The 19,120-nt window shown below is 41.9% G+C and overlaps 1 protein-coding gene across 4 annotated transcripts in view; it reads left to right on the plus strand.

Annotated features, from left to right (window-relative positions):
• Nucleotides 1–19,120, plus strand: part of ITCH (itchy E3 ubiquitin protein ligase) — a 156,095-nt gene that overhangs the window by 13,091 nt on the left and 123,884 nt on the right. Inside the window, exons 3-4 of one of the 4 annotated variants that reach the window (XM_063720616.1) lie at nt 3,954–4,057; nt 16,465–16,555. The exons of 1 other annotated variant lie outside the window; for it this stretch is intronic. In XM_063720616.1, the coding sequence (XP_063576686.1) occupies nt 3,989–4,057; nt 16,465–16,555 (160 nt within the window). In that variant the 5' untranslated portion in view covers nt 3,954–3,988. Of the gene's footprint in view, nt 1–3,953; nt 4,058–16,443; nt 16,556–19,120 lie in introns of all 4 variants that reach the window. 2 more of the 4 variants (XM_054542165.2, XM_024238866.3) reach the window with 2 other exon arrangements.

Raw genomic sequence — 19,120 nt, forward strand, 5'->3', positions numbered from 1 at the left:
TCTTAGAAAGATGTAGAATTTTGCTGCAAAAACTTGAGATAACTGATATGGCTGGACGCGGTGGCTCACACCTGTAATCCCAGCACTTTGAGAGTCCAAGGCGGGCAGATCGCTTGAGCCCAGGTATTCAAGACCAGCCTGGACAACATGGAGAAACCCTGTCTCTACGAAAAACACAAAAAATTAGTTGGGCATCGTGGCATGTGCGCCTGTAGTCCCAGCTACCCAGGAGGCTGAGGTGGGAGGATTACCTGGTCCCGGGAGGTCAAGACTGCAGTGATTTACCTGTGATTGTACCATAGTACTCCAGCCTAGGCAACAGAGTGAGACCCTGTCTCAAAAAAAAAAAAAAAAAAAAAAAAAAAATTATGATTCAGAATGTTTGAAGAAACCAATAAATGTAGAAAGTTGGAATGTGTTTGTTCTGCATAACCTGAGAAAGTGATTTTTAGGATGTTATTTTCTAAATAAGATTTAGATTTTGTTCTGTTTATACGTCTCATGAAACTTTTTTTTTTTTTTTTTTTTTTTTTTTACATACCTGGGAAGTTATTCCTTATTCTTGGCCAAATACAAAATGTCATTATTTTAGAGACTATAGTCTTTTTCACAAGTAAGCTGAATAGTGTGTTAGGTATAGTCTGAGTATTAAGAATATCTGAGATCTGTATTAAAAAGAGATGTAGGCCGGGCATGGTGGCTCACGCCTGTAATCCCAGCACTTTGGGAGGCCGAGGCGGGAGAATCACCTGAGATCAGGAGTTCGAGAGCAGCCTGGCGAACATGGTGAAACCCCATCTGTACTAAAAATACCAAAAAAATTAGCTGGGTGGGGTGGTGGCGCACCTCTAATCCCAGATACTCGGGGGGCTGAGGCTGGAGAATTGCTGAACTCAGGAGGCAGAGGTTGCAGTGAGCGGAGATTGCGCCATTGTACTCCAGCCTGGGCGATGAGGGAAACTCCGTCTCAAAAAAAAAAAAAAAAAAAAGACGTTAAAAAAAATAATATCTGAGATATAGCAAAGTTTTTCTCATGGATGAATAAAAATACTGAACTGGGCCTTTAAAAAAGTACAGAAAATTGCCTGTGTCATAGAAATGCAGCAGTAGGGTCAAATGAGCTAAATCTAAATCTCATTTAATGAAAAAGGCATTTTTCTTTCATTTTTGAAGGATGGTCTAACCTAGTTTTTGGAATTCATTTGTTCTGCAATTAAAAGAGATTTTTAGGTGGTTCATTTAATTATAGCTGTTTTGGAAATGGGAAGGAAAATAATGTGAGAGAGAGATTAACTGCATTTGCTTCTGTGGAAAGTCAGTCAGTAGTCAAAAGGAGATTCTGGATTATTTATTTATTTATCTAAAAATATGGAACACTTGGTGAATTTTAACCTTATCCTTGCTCAGAGGATATACTAATCTCTGTGTTCTAATTTTTTAGTATATGTGCTGCTGAAGCAAACACACAGATTATTTTTTTCTGTTCTTAAGTTTTTTGGGGGAAAGCTATGTACTATAGGTCTTAATTAAAAACCATATTCTATATATATTGAAATGTGCAGAACCCTGCTGCTGCTGCTTTTCGTTATCCAGAATGTTGCTTACATCTCTCTACTATCATCTTCTCTCCCTTTGTTTTAGCCCTTGGGGTTTATATTTTTTTATTCCTTTATTTCATTTTTTTCTGAGGTTTTGGAAGGGAATGGAGAATGGAGTGTGTTCATTTGCCTGGCTGGTTGATTTTATATAGAAAGTGATGTTTTCATCTCTAAGGGACAAAGAAAATTAGGAAAATATCTATCCTAGTTTCTTTTTTATTGTGGTAAAATACACGTTACATACAGTTTACCATTTTAAATATTGTTAAGTCTTCAGTTCAGTGACATTAAGTACATTTACCTTGTTATGTGACCATTACCACTATCAGTCTCTAGAACTTTTTCATCATCCAGAACTGAAACTTGTACCTATTAAACAATGATTATCCATTTCACCTCCTCTCTGCCCTGGTAACTACTATTCTGTTTTCTGTCTCTGAGTTCAACTATTCTAGGCACCTCATTGTAAAAGTGGAGTCATACAATATTTGTCCTTTCTTTTTTTTTTAGACGGAGTCTCACTGTGTCACCCAAGCTGGAGTGCAGTGGTGCGATCTCGGCTCACTGCAACCTCCGCCTCCTGGGTTCACGCCATTCTCCTGCCTCAGCCTCCCAAGTAGCTGGGACTACAGGCGCCCGCCACCACTCCCGGCTAATTTCTTTTTGTATTTTTAGTAGAGACAGGGTTTCACTGTGTTAGCCAGGATGGTCTCGATCTCCTGACCTCGTGATCTGCCTGCCTTGGCCTCCCAAAATGCTGGGGTTACAGGCGTAAGCCACTGCACCCGCCCCCCCCTATTTTTTTTTGAGACGGAGTCTCGCTCTGTCACCAAGCTGGAGTGCATTGGTGCAATGTCGACTCACTGCAACCTCCGCCTCCCAGGTTCAAGCGATTCTCCTGCCTCAGTCTCCCGAGTAGCTGGAACGACAGGCGCCCGCCACCATGCCCAGCTAATTTTTGTATTTTTAATAGAGACAGGGTTTCACCATGTTGACCAGGATCATCTCGATCTCTTGACCTTGTGATCCGCCTTCCTCAGCTGGGATTACAGGCGTGAGCCACTGCGCCCGGCCAATATTTGTCCTTTTGTGTCTGGTGTATGTCACTTAGCATAATGTCTTCAGGTTTCATGTTGTACCATGTGTCAGAATTTTATTCCTTTTTAATGCTGAGTAATATTCCATTGTATATATTTTAGTAATGTTTTGAAGGACTGAATAGGCTCAAGTACAGCAATGACATATTTTTTGTTCATTTCCCTGTTATCTTTTTTGCTGTGAACTGTGATTTTAAATCATGAAATTAACATTGAACTATGCTAGAGATACTAGTTTTGGGCCACATCTTCTGTTCTGACCTTAGGTAATCCACTTTGCTTGGGTTGTTTGTCTTACTCAGTTGTAAGAGTTTATTGTAAATTCTGGATACAACTCCTTTATCAGATACGTGTTTTGCAGATTTTATCTCCTAGCCTATTGCTTGTCTTTCCATTTTTTTAATGATGTCTTTTTTTTTTTTCAAAAATAGAGATGGGATCTTGCGTTGTTGCCCAGGCTGGTCAAACTCCTGGGCTCAGGTGATTTTCCTCCCTTTGCCTCCTAAGGTGCTATGATTACAGGTGTGAGCCACCGGCCCTGCCCAAGAAGTTGAGCGCAATCAAAATTAGAAACTTTGACTCTTTTTTAATTTATTTTTGAGACAGAGTCTCACTCTGTCACCCAGGCTGGAGTGCAGTGGCACAATCGTGGCTCACTGTAATCTCCACCTCCTGGGTTCAGGAGATTCTCCTGTCTCAGCCTCCTGAGTAGCTGGGATTACAGGTATGTGTCACTGCACCTGGGTAATTTTTGTGTTTTTAGTGGAGATGGAGTTTCACCATGTTGGCCAGGCTGGTCTTGAACTCCTGGTCTCAAGTAATCTACCCGCCTCAGCCTCCCGAAGTGCTGGGATTACCGGTGTGAGCCACTGCGCCTGTTTGAAACTTTGACTCTTCAGAAGACATCATTAAGTCCAGGCATGGTGGCTTGTGCCTGTAATCCCAGCAGTTTGGGAAGCTGAGGCGAGATTATCGCTTAAGCCCAGGAGTTGGAGACCAGCCTGGCCAACAAAGTGAGACCCACATGTCTACAAAAACAAAACAAAACAAAAAAACAACTGTCTGGACGTGGTGGTGTGTGCCTGGTTTTTTTGTTTTGTTTTTTGAGATGGAGTCTTGTTCTGTTGTCCAGGCTGGAGTGTGGTGGCGCAATCTCAGCTCACTGCAGCTTCCACCTCCCAGGATCAAGTGATTCTCCTGCTGGGACTACAGGTGCGTGCCACCACGCCTGGCTAATTTTTTTTTTTTTTTTTTTGAGATGGAGTCTTGCTTTGTCGCCCAGGCTGGAGTGCAATGGCACGATCTCTGCTCACCGCAACCTCCGCCTCCTGGGTTCAAGTGATTCTCCTGCTGGGACTACAGGTGTGTGCCACCATGCCTGGCTAATTTTTTTTTTTTTTTTTGAGATGGTGTCTTGCTTTGTCGCCCAGGCTGGAGTGCAATGGCGTGATCTCTGCTCATTGCAACCTCCGCCTCCTGGGTTCAAGTGATTCTCCCGCCTCAGCCTCCTGGGTAGCTGGGATTACAGGCGCACGCCACCATGCTGGGCTAATTTTTTGTTTTTTTAGTAGAGACAGGGTTTCACCATGTTGGCCAGACTGGTCTCAAACTCCTGGCCTCGTGATCCGCCCGCCTTGGCCTCCCAAAGTGCTGAGATTACAGACGTGAGCCACCGCGCCTGGCGTGTGTGCCTGTATGTAGTCCCAGCTATTTGGGGGAGAGTGAGGCAGTAGGATCCCTTGAGCCCAGGAGTTCCAGGCTGTAGTGAGCTATGATCACACCACTGTACCCTAGCCCTGTCAACAGAGCAAGTCCCTGTCTCTAAAAAAAAAAAAAGAAAAGAAAGAAAAACTCAAAACACTCAATTTCTCAATTGTTTTCTTTAATGAATAATATGTTTGGTGTCATATCTACAAAAATCTTTGCCTTACTGGGCAATCAATAAATCTTTCTTAGATTTCCATTTGTTTACCTGTGAGAACAAATAAGATGTTTGTGGTATTTTGCCTTCTTTGGAATAATATTTCTGTTCTGTTTCTTTTTGAATTTAATCGGAGGGGCTAATCTTGGGATAGAATACTAAGGTGAAAATCTACAGACTCAAATTGGAATGTAGACTTGACTTTGCTTTCATAATCCTAGTTGTTTCCTAATAGGTAAGTGGTAATTTGGTTCCTCTCTCCTTCCTAGTATTGAGGGCTCTTGGATGTAAACTCTTATTTGTGTCATTTTATTCTAAGTTTTTGACACAATCTGAATAACAATGCTTTTTGGCTCCTTTTAAGGAAAATGCATGAATTTTGTTAATAAAGTGCATATACATATTACTCCGTGACTCAGTATTGACTTCCAGTTTACTTGATAATTCTTTCTTCTTTTCTTGAGATGGAGTCTCGCCTTGTCACCCAGGCTGGAGTGCAGTGGCGTGATCTCAGCATACTGCAACGTCTGCCTCCTGGGTTCAAGTGATTCTCCTGTCTCAGCCTCTCAAGTGGCTGGAATTACAGGCGCCTGCCACCATGCCCAGCTAATTTTTTTGTATTTTTAGTAGAGATGGGGTTTCACCATGTTGGCCAGGCTGGTCTCGAACTCCTGACCACAAGTGATCCACCTGCCTTGGCCTCTCAAAGTGCTGGGATTATAGGTGTGAGCCACCACGCTCAGCCAATAATTCTTCTTCTTCTTCTTCTTCTTATTATTATTATTATTATTATTTTGAGACAGAGTCTTGCCCTGTAGCCCAGGCTGGAGTGCAGTGGCGTGATCTCTGTTCACTGAAACCTCTGTCTCCCGGCTTCAAGCAATTCTCCTGCCTTAGCCTCCTGAGTAGCTGGGATTACAAGCACGCACCGCCACGCCCGGCTAATTTTTGTATTTTTAGTAGAAACGGAGTTTCACCATGTTGGTCAGGCTGGTCTCAAACTCCTGACCTTGTGATCCGCCTGCCTCGGGCTCCCAAAGTGCTGGGATTACAGCCATGAGCCACCGTGCCCAGTCCTTTTTAAAATTCTTTTTCAGGCAGGGTCCTACTTTGTTGCTCAGCCGGGAATTCAGTGGCATGATCATGGCTCACTATAGTCTTGACCTCTCGGGCTCTGGCGATGCTCCTGTGTCAGTCTCCTGAGTAGCTGGGACCACAGGTGCATACCACCATGCCTGGGTAATTTATTTTTATTTTTTGTAGAGATAGTGTCTTGCTATGTTGCCCAGGCTGGTGTTGAACTCCTGGTCTCAAGTGACCCTCCTACCTTGACCTCCCAAGGTCCTGGTGGTGGGATTACAGGCGTGAGCCACCATGCCAGTCTTGGGCTTGATAAATTTTTTTTTTTTTTTTTTTTTGAGACAGAGTTTTGCTCTTGTTGCTCAGGCTGGAGTGCAATGGCGCAATCTTGGCTCACTGCAACCTCCGCCTCCTCGGTTAAAGCAATTCTCCTGCCTCAGCCTCTGGAGTAGCTGGGATTACAGGTATGCGCCACCACGCCCAGCTAATTTTGTATTATCAGTAGAGACAGGGTTTCTCCATGTTGGTCAGGCTGGTCTCGAACTCCTGACCTCAGGTGATCCGCCTGCCTCAGCCTCCCAAAGTGCTGGGATTACAGGCATGAGCCACTGTGACTGTGCCTGGCTGATACATATATATATATATATATATATATATATATATATATATTTTTTTTTTTTTAATAGAAATGGGGTTTTACTGTGTTGGCCAGGTTGGTCTCGGAACTCCTAGGCTCAAGCGATCCTCTCAACCTTAGCCTCCCAAAGTGCCAGGATTACAGGCATGAGCCACCAGGACTGGTCTGTAATTTTTTTTTTTTTTTTTTTTCGAGATGGAGTTTTCACTCTTGTTGCCTAGGCTGGAGTGCAGTGGCACAATCTCGGCTCATCGCAACCTCTGCCTTCTGGGTTCAAGGGATTCTTCTGTCTCAGCCTCCCTAGTATCTGGGATTACAGGCATGCGCCACTGCACCCGGCTAACTTTGTATTTATAGTAGAGACGGGGTTTCTTCATGTTGGTCAGGCTGCTCTCGAACTCCTGACCTCAGGTGATCCACCCGCCTCAGCCTCCCAAAGTGCTCGGATTACAGGCATGAGCCACTGTGTCCGGCCTCTTTTTTTCTTTTTTTTTTTTAAGTCAAGTGAAGCAGTGGGAGTGGAGAAGGAACAAAGAAATCTGTAACTGGTTGTGATCAGTTAGTTGTAAATACCAGTGCAGTTGGACCAGCCGAGGCCTGTAATTCTTTTTTTTTTTTTTTGAGGTAGAGTCTTGCTCTGTCGCCCAGGCTGGAGTGCAGTGGCGTGATCTTGTCTCACTGCAACCTCCGCCTTCCAGGTTCAAGCAGTTCTCTTCCTCAGCCTCCTGAGTAACTGGGATTACAGGCATGTGCCACCATGTCCAGCTCATTTTTGTATTTTTAGTAGAGACGGGGTTTGACCATCTTGGCCAGGCTGGTCTTGAACTCCTGACCTTGTGATCCACCTGCCTTGGCTTCCCAAAGTGCTGGGATTACAGGCGTGAGCCACCGTGCCCAGCTGCCTTTAATTCTTAAATAATGTTTAGAAATGATCTGAGGAAAGTTTGCTGGAAGGATGAGGCATGGTGGATATTAGGGTCTTTTTTTTTTTTTTTTTTTGAGGAGTCTCACTCTCGCCCAGGCTGGAGTGCAGTGGTGCAATCTCAGCTCACTGCAAGCTCTGCCTCCTGAGTTCATGCCATTCTCCTGCCTCAGTCTCCCAAGTAGGTGGGACTACAGGCGCCCGCCACCACGCCTGGCTAATTTTTTTTGTATTTTTAGTAGAGGCGGGGTTTCACTGTGTTAGCCAGGTTGGTCTTGATCTCCTGACGTCGTGATCCACCTGCCTTGGCCTCCTGAAGTGTTGGGATTACAGGTGTGAGCCACCGCGCCTGGCTGTTAGGGTCTTATAGTTTGAGAATGTATAGATATTAAGAGATGGTCAGAAACAAGAATTTTTTTTTTTTTTAAGACTAAGTCTCACTGTCGCTCAGGCTGGAGTGCAGTGGTGTGATCTCAGCTCACTGTAACCTCTGCCTCTGAGATTCAAGCCATTCTCCTGCCTCAGCCTACCGAGGAGCTGGGACTACAGTAGGCGCATGCCACCACGTCCAGCTAATTGTGTGTGTGTGTGTGTGTGTGTGTGTGTTCTTTTTTTTTTTTTTAGTAGAGAGAGGGTGTCACCATTGTGTGTGTGTGTGTGTGTGTTCTTTTTTTTTTTTTTTTTTTTTAGTAGAGACGGTGTCACCATGTTGGCCAGGCTGGTCTCGAACTCCTGACCTTAGGTAATCCGCTCACCTCGGCCTTGCAAAGTGCTGGGATTACAGGCATGAAGCACCACCTCTGGCCAGAAACAAGGATTCCTTAGAGCCGGGAAATTCAACATTATATATAATTAGATGTATAATTTCACACAAACATTGTTTGCAAGAGAACAATACTTACAGTAGTACAACAATATTTATATTTATTGTGGCAAATGCTTTTAACTCTAGCAGTAGTCAAAGCTAGAAACAACTTGTAATAATAGTTAATTTTGAAATGTTTGTCAGAAAGCTGTTTGTCAGAAAGGGGAAGAAATCACCTTCTGGAATATTAGGTACAGAGTTCAAACCAGCAAATGAATGCTAAAAGTTAGATCCTGGTGCCAATTTCCTTAAACTCTGTATTCATACTGTTGAACCTCGAAAGTTGTAGCTTCCTCTTTTTCTCTTTGAACAGTGTAATTGTCCTTTTTTTTGCATATGCTTTAGAATCCATACTGATGTGTTTGGTTGGAAAATGGGAAAGGAGCTTTTAGTGTTCTGAGATCATCGTGTGATATTCAGAACCAAAGTGTCACTGTTATATGGTAGAGAATGGTTCATATTCTACCTCCTTGTTAAGTCAATTAAGTCAATTTTCCCTAGTAAGTAGGAAAGCAACCGCTTTCCCTATCATGAGGGGTTTTGGGTTTCTTCCCACTTGCTTTGCTGAGAAATTAAATTACGGAAATGGGTATTTACCTTTGGCTCCAACCTAAATAAACTTTTATTCCTTCTGCCAATACCTTCAGTAGCCCATACACCAAAGTCAGCTCCTTTGTTTTTTGTTTTTTGTTTTTGAGATGGAGTCTTGATCTCTCGCCCAGGCTGTAGTGCAGTGGTGCGATCTCAGCTCATGGCAGTCACTGCCTCCTGGGATCAAGCAGTTCTCAGCCTCCAAGTAGCTGGGATCACAGGTGCCTGCCACCACACCTGGCTAAGGTCCTTTGTGATTATTAGTGGAGAAGGGGATCTAAAAATGTTCCTGTGTTCCTTCTAGCTAGTCTTTGCTACTGTGCCCCTAGATAATGGGATCTAGTTTTTCACTTGAGTAGTGTTTTTGGGAACATGACAGAGTGGCCCTGTCCAAGGGAGACATACTACTCGGTATGTATTTCTAATTTACCACACATGCTTCTGTATTTTATAGTAAGATTGTTTGAGAGTTTGACTTCGTTAGGGTTTAGTTCTCTGAATACCACTATATACTTTAGCTCTTTGAACTCTGGACTTTCTGCCACAAGCAGTTTTTCTCCTTAGTTTTTTTGTGTCTTCTGAAATGTCATTTTGGTGGATTCTTTTAAGAAAATATAGGGCTATATTAAATTACTTTAAGGTTTTCTAAGTCACAATAGATGTGGCCTGTAAAAATATCTGATTATGTTGGATGTGTTATTTCTGAAAATAAACCAAGCAAATTTCACAATATCCTGTTTAATAATTTCTCTATAAATAAGATACATATTTAAAATAAGGCTATAAATGTTTGTGCTTAAGAGATAAGATATTACTGAAATAATCTTCTGAAGTATGTCTATCCCTTTCCACATTTTGTTTCTACTGCCTTTTCAGGAAGATGTTAAGGTTAATTTTACCTCTGGCAGTGTCTTAGCACCTTCTTTCTACATTGGGCATTCTGTCTGTCACATTTTTCTTGTGTAGTAGTAAACATTACTCAAAATAAATGATTTATAGGCTGGGCGTGATGGCTCATGCCTGTAATCTCAGCACTTTGGGATGCTGAGGCGGGCAGATCCCCTGAGGTCAGGCATTCGAGACCAGCCTAGCCAACGTGGCAAAACCCCATCTCTACTAAAGAGACAAAAAAAATTAGCCAGATGTCATGCACGCCTGTAATCCCAGCTACTAGGGAGGCTGAGGCAGGAGAATTGCTTGAACCCAGGAAGCGGAGGTTGCCGTGAGGGGAGATTGCGCCCCTGCACTCCAGCCTGGGCGACAGAGTGAATGTCTGTCTCAAAAAAAAAAAAAAAAAAAAAGATTTATAAAGTGCTAAGTATTGACCCAGCTGGGCACAGTGGCTTATCCTTGTAATCCCAGCACTTTGGGAGGCCAAGGCAGGAGGACCACTTACTTGAGCCCAGGAGTTCGAGACTAGCCCGGGCAATATAGTGAGACCCTGTCTCTATCTCCCTGTAAAAAATTAGATGGGCCTGTGGTATGTGGCTGTTAGTCTCAGTTACTCAGGAGGCTGAAGCAGGAGGATTGTTTCAGCCCAGGTGGTTGAGGCTGCAGTGAGCTCGATCACACTGCTGCACTCTAGCATAGGCAACAGAGCGAGACCCTGTCTCAAAAAAAAAAAAAGACCCAGTTTTGAGTTTCTTTGTATCTGACAGACTAATAGGTAATAGAGTTTTAAAATATTGTTACTAGATTTTTTTTTTTTTTTTTTTTTTTTTTTTTTTGAGATGGAGTCTCGCTCTGTCACCCAGACTGGAGTGTAGTGGCATGATCTTAGCTCACTGTAACCTCCGCCTCCTGGGTTCAAGCAGTTCTCCTACTTCATCCTCCCAAGTAGCTGGGATTACAGGTACCTGCCATCATGCCTGGCTGATTTTTGAATTTTTAGTAGAGATAGGGTTTCACCATGTTGGCCAGGATGGTCTTAATTGCTTGACCTTGTGATCCACCCGCCTTGGCCTCCCAAAGTGCTGGGATTACAGGCATGTGCCACAGCACCCAGCCATGATTTAGATTCAAACTGTATCTTCATTGGTTCCAGTCACAATGGTTTACAGTGCTAAGTAAAGCTATAGATTGCATACCGCTGTACTTGTGAAGGCTTTTTTTTTTGAGACACGGTCTCAGTGTGTTGCCCAGGTTGGAATGCAGAGGTGCAGTCATGGTTCACTGCTGCCTCAACTTCCTGAGTTCAAGCGGTCCTCCCAGTTTGGCCTCCCATGTAGCTGGGACTATAGGCATGCACCACTGCACCTGGCTAATTTTTAAATTTTTTGTAGAGATGGGGGTCTCACTGTATTGCCCAGGCTGGTCTTCTGAAGGCTGTTTGTTTGTTTGCTTGTTTGTTTTTAAATCTTGCTTGCTTGCTTTGCTTTGCTTTGCTTTCTTTTTTTCTGAGACGAGGTCTTGCTCTGTCGCCCAAGATGGATTGCAGTGGCCTTATCACAGCTCACTGCAGCCTCTACCTGCTGGTCTCTGGCGATCTTTGTGCCTCAGCCTCCCAGTTAACTGGGACAACAGGCGCATACCACCACATCCAGCTAATTTATTTTTATTTTCTGTAGAGACAGGATTTTGCTCTCACATATCTGTCCAACCAATAAACAAAAAAGTTATGATACTCAGGGCAAAGTTTCCTCTAACTCCTCAAAAGGACTTGTATTTGGGACATCTTTCTTACTGAGACGTACAAAGGCTTAAAAGTATCTATTACAATCCAAAACACTCACCACTGTCTAACATTTCTCCTCCAAATGAGAGCACTAATAGCCTATTCAAAAGAGTCTCTAATTATGAATGTGAAGTTACAAAGAATGTTTTTTTGTTCTTAGGTCTATGAAGATAACAGAGGCAACAAGTGAAAACACAATTCATAAAGTTTCACTTTAGTTCCCTTATAAGAGAAAACAAGAGATGGAGATAAGAGCACTTTTGCTGTCCTAGAACTTAAAATGAAAATGTAAGAGAGACCCATAATATAAATACAGTCATCCCTTGGTATATGTGGGGATTGCTTCTAGGACCACCACATATAACCACATCAGTGCATGCTCTGAAGTACGCCCTGTGGAACCTGCGTATGTGAAAAGTCCTTCCCATAGACTTGGGTTTCACATCCCATGAGTACTGTATTTTCAATTGGTGTTTTTTATTTTTATTTTTTATTATTTTTTTAAAATTTTTAATTAAATAGAAGTGAAGTCTCAATATGTTGCCCACACTGCTTTCAACCTTCTGGGCTCAAGCAACCCTCCCCACTCAGCCTTCCAAAGTACTGGGATTACGGACGTGAGCCACTGCTCCTGGCCTCAATCTGTGTGTGGTTGAAAAAAGGCTGCATATAAGTGGATCTGTGCAGTTCAAACCAGTTGTTGGGGAAGAGCCAACTGTAATTAGAATTATAAAAATTGATGCCATGCTCTCTGTGTGAGTAACAATGCAGTAAGAATATGCAGATTTTAGTCACTAATTTTGACTTCGTGGGAAAGGAACTGCAGACTAGATGCTACAGAAGAGAAACACTTGAGGGTGAAAAAGATTAACCGTAAGAAAATGGGAAAGAGACTAAGAAATCCAGTTTCTTAGAAAAAGGAACAGAAGTGATGTCTTGGTTGACCATGAGATAGTAGATCCCTACAACCACTAAAAAGTGTCCGTTAGGGACATTATCCCTTTAGAGTAATGTGCAGGTGGTCATGTTTCAGACTTTATTACTGAAAGTCGTGACCACTGGGGAGGTTAGATAAGCATCTTTATAAGGGGTTATCTATGTTACAGGCATTGTTTAAAGACTCTGCTGAAGAACACCTTGGTATGCAGGAATCAAACATTGGTCAGGGCCAGGAACTTTGGGAGGCCAGGGTGGGTGGATCATTTGAGGTCAGGAGTTTGAGACCAGCCTGGCCAGCATGGTGAAACCCCATCTCTACTAAAAATAAAAAAATTAGCTGGGTGTGGTTGTGAGTGCCTGTAGTCCCAGCTACTGGGGAGGCTAAGGCAGGAGAGTCACTTGAACCTGGGAAGTGGAGGTTGCAGTGAGCTAAGACTGTGCCACTGCACTCCAGCCAGGGCAACAGAGTGAGACTCTGTCTCAAAAAAAAAAAATTGGTTAGCGTGATGGTTTCACTTCAAGGTGGCATCACTCTTGCATGCAACAGGCAGTTTTCCTACAACTGTCTTTAATTCTACAGATACTCTGTCAGTCTTTAAAATGAAACTATAAATTATAGATTATCTACATTTATGGATGAAGAAAGTGTGGCTTAGAGAAATTCAGTAATTTGCTCAAGTTCACAGAGTAACAGTTGAGGAATGTTGATCTAGATCTGTACAGTTGGCATACCCAATTACCATGCTATAATGTCTTCTGTAATACATGGTATAGAATTGACAAGAATAATCTTTTTTTTTTTTTTTTTGAGATGAAGTCTAGCTCCGTTGCCCTGGCTGGAGTGCAATGGCACGATGTTGGTTCACTGCAATCTCAGCCTTCCAGGTTCAACGATCCTCCCGTCTCAGCCTCCCAAGTAGCTGGGATTACAAGCGTGTATCACCATACCTGGCTAATGTTTGTATTTTTAGTAGAGACGAGGTTTCACTATGTTGGCCAGGCTGGTCTCGAACTCCTGACCTCAGGTGATCCACCTACCTCAGCCTCCCAAAGTGCTGGGATTACAGGCGTGAGCCACTGCGCCCAGCCTAGATTTAATCTTTTATTTTTTTTTTTTAGTGATGGAGTTTTGCTCCTGTTGCCCAGGCTGGAGTGCAATGGCCCAATCTTGGCTTACTGCCTCCCGGGTTCAAGCGATTCTCCTGCCTCAGACTTCCGAGTAACTGGAATTACAAGCATCCACCACCACGCCCAGCTAATTTTTTGTATTTTTAGTAGAGACGGGGTTTCAACATGTTGGCCAGGCTGGTGTTGAACTCCTGACCTCAGGTGATCCACCCGTCTTGGCCTCCCAGAGTGCTGGGATTACAGGAGTGAGTCACCACGCCCGGCCTAGATTTATTCATTTTAACCATGTATGCAGTTGTAAATAATAGTCAGAACTAAGAGTCTGGTGCTCAGGGGAGAAGATGGGACTTGAAGTGTAGATTATCTATTTTTTTCTACTCTGTTTTATGCTGTTTTTAAAATTGTACAAGTCAACAATGATACATGTTTTATTTTTAGAACTTCAAAGAATACATACAAAACTACAGTTCCCTATGACCACGTACTTGAGTACACAGGTGCCCTCCTCCTCAATGGAATGTATACTTTTTCTGCATTCATTTACAAGTATTTGTACCCATAGGAATATATAGTGTTTTAGTTTGCAAAAATAATATCATACTGTACATACTGATGGGGTGATCATTTTGTGATCTACCCCACCCCAACTCATGCATGCTGTTCTGCAGCTTTAAAGATGTTCTTGGGATCTTTCAGTTTCAGTCATTAATAAGTTACTTATTTTGATACCTGCATAGTAATCTGTTCTGTGGTATGAATATGTGATTTATTTAATATATGAATATGCCAATTGGTAATATAGGTTATTTCTAATTTTTTTGATATTATACAAATAGTGATTTTTATTCTTTTCAAGAATTGAAAATGCTTGGTGAATTTTAGTTATGTAAAACTAGTATGTATATGTACATAAATTATTGAAGTTACTAGGATGTTTTTGGCAGAGCACCTCACAATTCTACCATAATGATTCTCTGTAATTATCTGGAGAGTCATTGTTCTTAAAAATGTTTGCAGTCTGTGCTTTCATTAATCTTTTCTACATGAAGTTAATTTTAGTTTTTAAAATATACTTAATTTTTGTAGAGATTTAAAATTTTTTGCAACTTTGTAATTAATGTTAATTTATATTTAGAATAATTTATACTGTACTATTAGAAAGGGCATTTTCTTGCAATAAATTATTAGTGGAGATGAGCGACTGTTGATGGAGATGAGTACCTTTATCATGCAGAACATCAGCAGCCAGATATTGGACTTTTCTCACTGCCCCTTTTTTTTGATATTGTCGTTCTATGGCAATCGGGCTTTTGGATATTGAGGAGGAAGTAATAACTGTACATGGTGTGATAATGATGTCTTTGAGGACCCTTCTCATAACAAGCCATTTGAATGAGAATAATATCTTGTGCAATATGGTGTTAAGGCTTTTAGGTTACATCTCATTTCTTAATATATTCTGGATGACTTCTGTTGACTTTATGCTGTTTACCTTTCATATTTAAAATAAGAGGGTTCTTTTAGCAGATTTTGGTTATAAAACATCTGAAATAGTGTAATTTAAATAAACAAGGTAAAGGAAAAAATATATGTATTATGCCAAGAAAATGAGCTAGTCCTTATGGTTGAGACCAAATTTTAGCTTTGAGCATTTTTGTATGTAAGCACAGAATGAAGTAGGTTGGATTTTGTAGGGTTCATCTCAGTAGGAATTATTGTTCTATTTCATTTTTGCAGAATTGAGAAGCCATCATAATTGTTTTATATTTAAATTTTTAAACAGAAACCTAAATTTGCATAAAAACTCAAGACAGCGTTTACAGTTTCAAGGCATTTTGTTTGCCTCATTGTATTTGTGTACTTCTTCCATAGTACCTGGCAAACAGTAAGTGCCAAGTACATTTAGTTTGATTTTATTTTTTATTGTATCTTATTTCTTCTTTTTTGAGGTAGGGTCTTCCTCTGTTGCCCAGGCTGGAGTACAGTGGTGTCATCATAGCTCACTGCAGACTTGACCTCCTGGTTGGGGAGTGGTGGTGTGCACCAGTGGTCCCAGCTACTCAGGAGGCTGAAGCAGAAGGACCCCCCAGCACGAGAGGTGCTCCAGAACACCCCAGCTTAGGTGACAGAGTGAGAATCTTTCTCAAAAAAAAAAAAAAAAGTAAATAAAGTTGCTTGGGACATGTTATATAGATGCTATTTAAAGCTATCGATAGATAATATCCTCCAGGTTATAATCATCTGTACCCCATTGCGTGATGGGGTGATCATTTTGTGATCCACCCCACCCCAACTCATGCATGCTAACAGTTATATATGCCTTTTCTCCAGTTTATCTGTCTGCATTTTGTCAGACGATTTTCATTGAACCTTCACTGGGCAAAGGGGAAGTCTTCTCTTGGCCCCTGTAGTACTAACAAGCATTGACTTCTAAATGGGTAATTTGGTCAGGTGTGGTGGCTCACGCTGTAATCCAGCACTTTGGGAAGGCAGGGTGGGAGGATCACTTGAGCCCAGGAGTTTGAAACCAGCCTGGGCAATATAGTGAGATCCTGTCTCTACCAAAAATTAAAAAAATTAGGTGAGCATGGTGGCACCCACTTATAGTCCTTCCTACTTGGGACTGGGTAATATCCTCAAGGGAATGAGTGTAGATAGAAGAGGGAACCAAGAACTAAGCTCTAGGATATGTTAGCGTTAAGATAATGGAGAAAAGAAAAGGAATCATCAGAGGATACTGAGAAGGAACAATCTGTGTGGTAGGACACAAATCTGGAGAATATATCTTGTGAACTGAAGGGAAGAAAGTAAAACATGGAGGAGGGGATGAACAGCCATGTCAGATTTTGCCAATAAGTTAGGTAGGATAAAGACTAGAATTGAAAATTGTGTTTAGTAATGTAAAGGCCTTTGTTACATGGTCTTCAGTAATAAATAGCCAGGTTAGCACTATTTACATATGTTTTTAATGGGAATTTTTGATGTTTACAGTGTCTCCTTTGCCATGTTCAGGTTTTCCAACCTATTGGTGATATGTCTGACAGTGGATCACAACTTGGTTCAATGGGTAGCCTCACCATGAAATCACAGCTTCAGATCACTGGTAAGTTTTAGAAACATCGGCTGCTTTACTTTGTTTTTCCCCATATGATTAAAAAATAATCCTGAGAGGGCCAGGCATGGTGGCCCATGCCTGTAATCCCAGCACTTGGGGAGGCTGAGGTGGGCGGGTCACTTGAGGCCAGGAGTTTGAGACCAGCCAGGCCAACATGGAGAATACAAAATAAGTTGGGCATGGTGGTGCACGCCTGCTGTCCCAGCTACTCCGGAGGCTGAGGCGTGAGAATCACTTGACCTTGGGAGGTAGAGGTTGCAGTGAGCTGAGTTTGCGCCACTGCACCCCAGCCTGGGTGATAGGGTGAGACTGTCTAAAAAAAAAAAAAAAAAAAATCTTAAGAGAACAAAATATTTAATGGCTGTTACATGTCAGGTGCTCAATTAATATTTGCTGAATGAATGAATGAATGAAGATATATAGATATGTAATTTTTATTGTAGAATATTCTTGGATATTTTACAGTTTTTTTTTTCCTTAAACATGGGCACCTGGGTAGTTGCTAATTTTGTTTGTTTGGTATTGTGTTAACAGGTTTATTGAGATATAATTCATATCCTCTACAGGTTACCCATTTATTTATTTACTTATAACAGTGACACAATCATGCAACCTCCTGCTGTGGTGACTACAGTCGTGCACCACCATGCCCAGCAAATTCTGCAGTTTTTTGTAGAGATGGGGTCTCACTATATTGCCCAGGCTGGTTTCGAACGCCTGGGCTTAAATGATCCTCCCCCTAGGGCCTGACAAAAGGCAGATAAATAGGAGAAAAGGCGTACATCTTAGTAGCATGCATGGGTAGGGGTGGGATGGATCACAGAATGATTACCCCATCATGCAATGGGGTACAAAATGGTTAAATAGTCTTCTTCATAGGGGAAAGGGAGATGGGGAAGTGTGGATGATTTTAGAGGGATGGTAAATGATTTTTAGGGGAATTCAGAGGGCTCGAAGAATGTACAGTGGTCTGGGACAAAGTCTGTTTGGCCCACAGAATAGATAGTGGTTTATGACAAAAGTCTCTCCAGGTCCAGGTCTGTTAAAAGACTTCAGTCAGTCAGGCACGGTGGCTCACACCTGTAATCCCAGCATTTTGGGAGGTCGAGATGGGCAGATCACCTGAGATCAGGAGTTTGAGATCAGCCTGGCCAACATGGTGAAACCCCGTCTCTACTAAAAAAAAAAAAATTAGCTGTGCATGGTGGTGCACACCTGTAATCCCAGCTACTTGGGAGGCTGAGGCAGGAGAATCACTTGAACCTAGGAGGCAGAGGTTGCAGTGAGCCGAGATCATGCCATTGCACTCCAGCCTGGGCGACAGAGCGAGACTCCACCTCAAAAAAAAAAAAAAAAAGACTTCAGTTTTTATATTCCTGCTATATAAGTTTAGTTATTGAAAACTCAGGGAAGGGAACAAAGGTAATTGTAATTGTTTTCTTCTTTAGTGGATCTGGACTAAGGCAGATAAGAGAACTTCAGAAAACAACTTCATGCTGTACTTTGAGAGAAAGAAGATTGAGGGAGGGGAGCTACAGGGGTCAGAGAGACCTTGAGAGACTTACTTAGTTCAGCAAGTCAAAGCACCATATTTTGGGATATCAGTTTCTGAACCCCAAAAGTACATTCACAGAGTTCTGCAACCATCACCACAATCAACTTTAAAATATTTTCGTCCTTCCAAAAAGAAGCCCTGTACTCATTAGCAGTCACTCTCCATTTAACCCATCCACCCACAAACCCAGGCAACTCCTGATCTTTCTGTCTCTAGATTTGCCTATTCTGGATCTCGCATATAAATGGAATTGTACAGTGTGTGGCCTTTGTCTTCTTTGGGCAGACTGTTTTCAAGGTTCATCCATGTTGTAGCATGTATAATTACTTAATTCCTTTTTTTGCTAAATAATATTTTATTGTATGAGTATACCAAATTTTAAAAATCCATTCTTCAGTTGAGGGATGTTTGGGTTGTTTCTACTTTTTGGATTTTATGAAAAATGCTATAAACATTTGTGTACAAGTTTTTGTGAGAATGTATGGTTTCAGTTTTCTTGGGTATATACCTAAGAGTAAAATTCCTAGGTTATATGGAATCGATGTTTATTAGCATTTTGAGGAATTCCAAATTATTATAATTTTTTTCTTTTTCTTTTTCTTTTTTTTTTTTTTTTTGAGACAGAGTTTTGCTGTGTTGCCTAGGTTGGAGTGCAGTGGTGTGATCTCAGCTCACTGCAACCTCCACCTCCCGGGTTCAAGTGATTCTCATGCCTCAGTCTTCTGAGTAGCTGGGACTACAGGCACGCACAACCATGTGTAGCTAATTTTTGTATTTTTAGTAAAGACAGGGTTTTACCACGTTGGCCAGGCTGGTCTCGAACTCCTGACCTCAGGTGATCCACCTGCCTCGGCCTACCAATGTGCTGGGGTTACAGGAGTGAGCCACTGCGCGGGCCCAAATTATTTTTCAAAGCAGCTGCACCGTTTTGCATTCCCACTAGCAATATATGAGGATTCCGATTTCTCTACATTCTTGCCAGTGATTATCTTTTTTAT

The sequence above is a fragment of the Pongo abelii genome, chromosome 21 (assembly GCF_028885655.2).
Source record: "Pongo abelii isolate AG06213 chromosome 21, NHGRI_mPonAbe1-v2.0_pri, whole genome shotgun sequence".
Classification (NCBI taxonomy): domain Eukaryota; kingdom Metazoa; phylum Chordata; class Mammalia; order Primates; family Hominidae; genus Pongo; species Pongo abelii.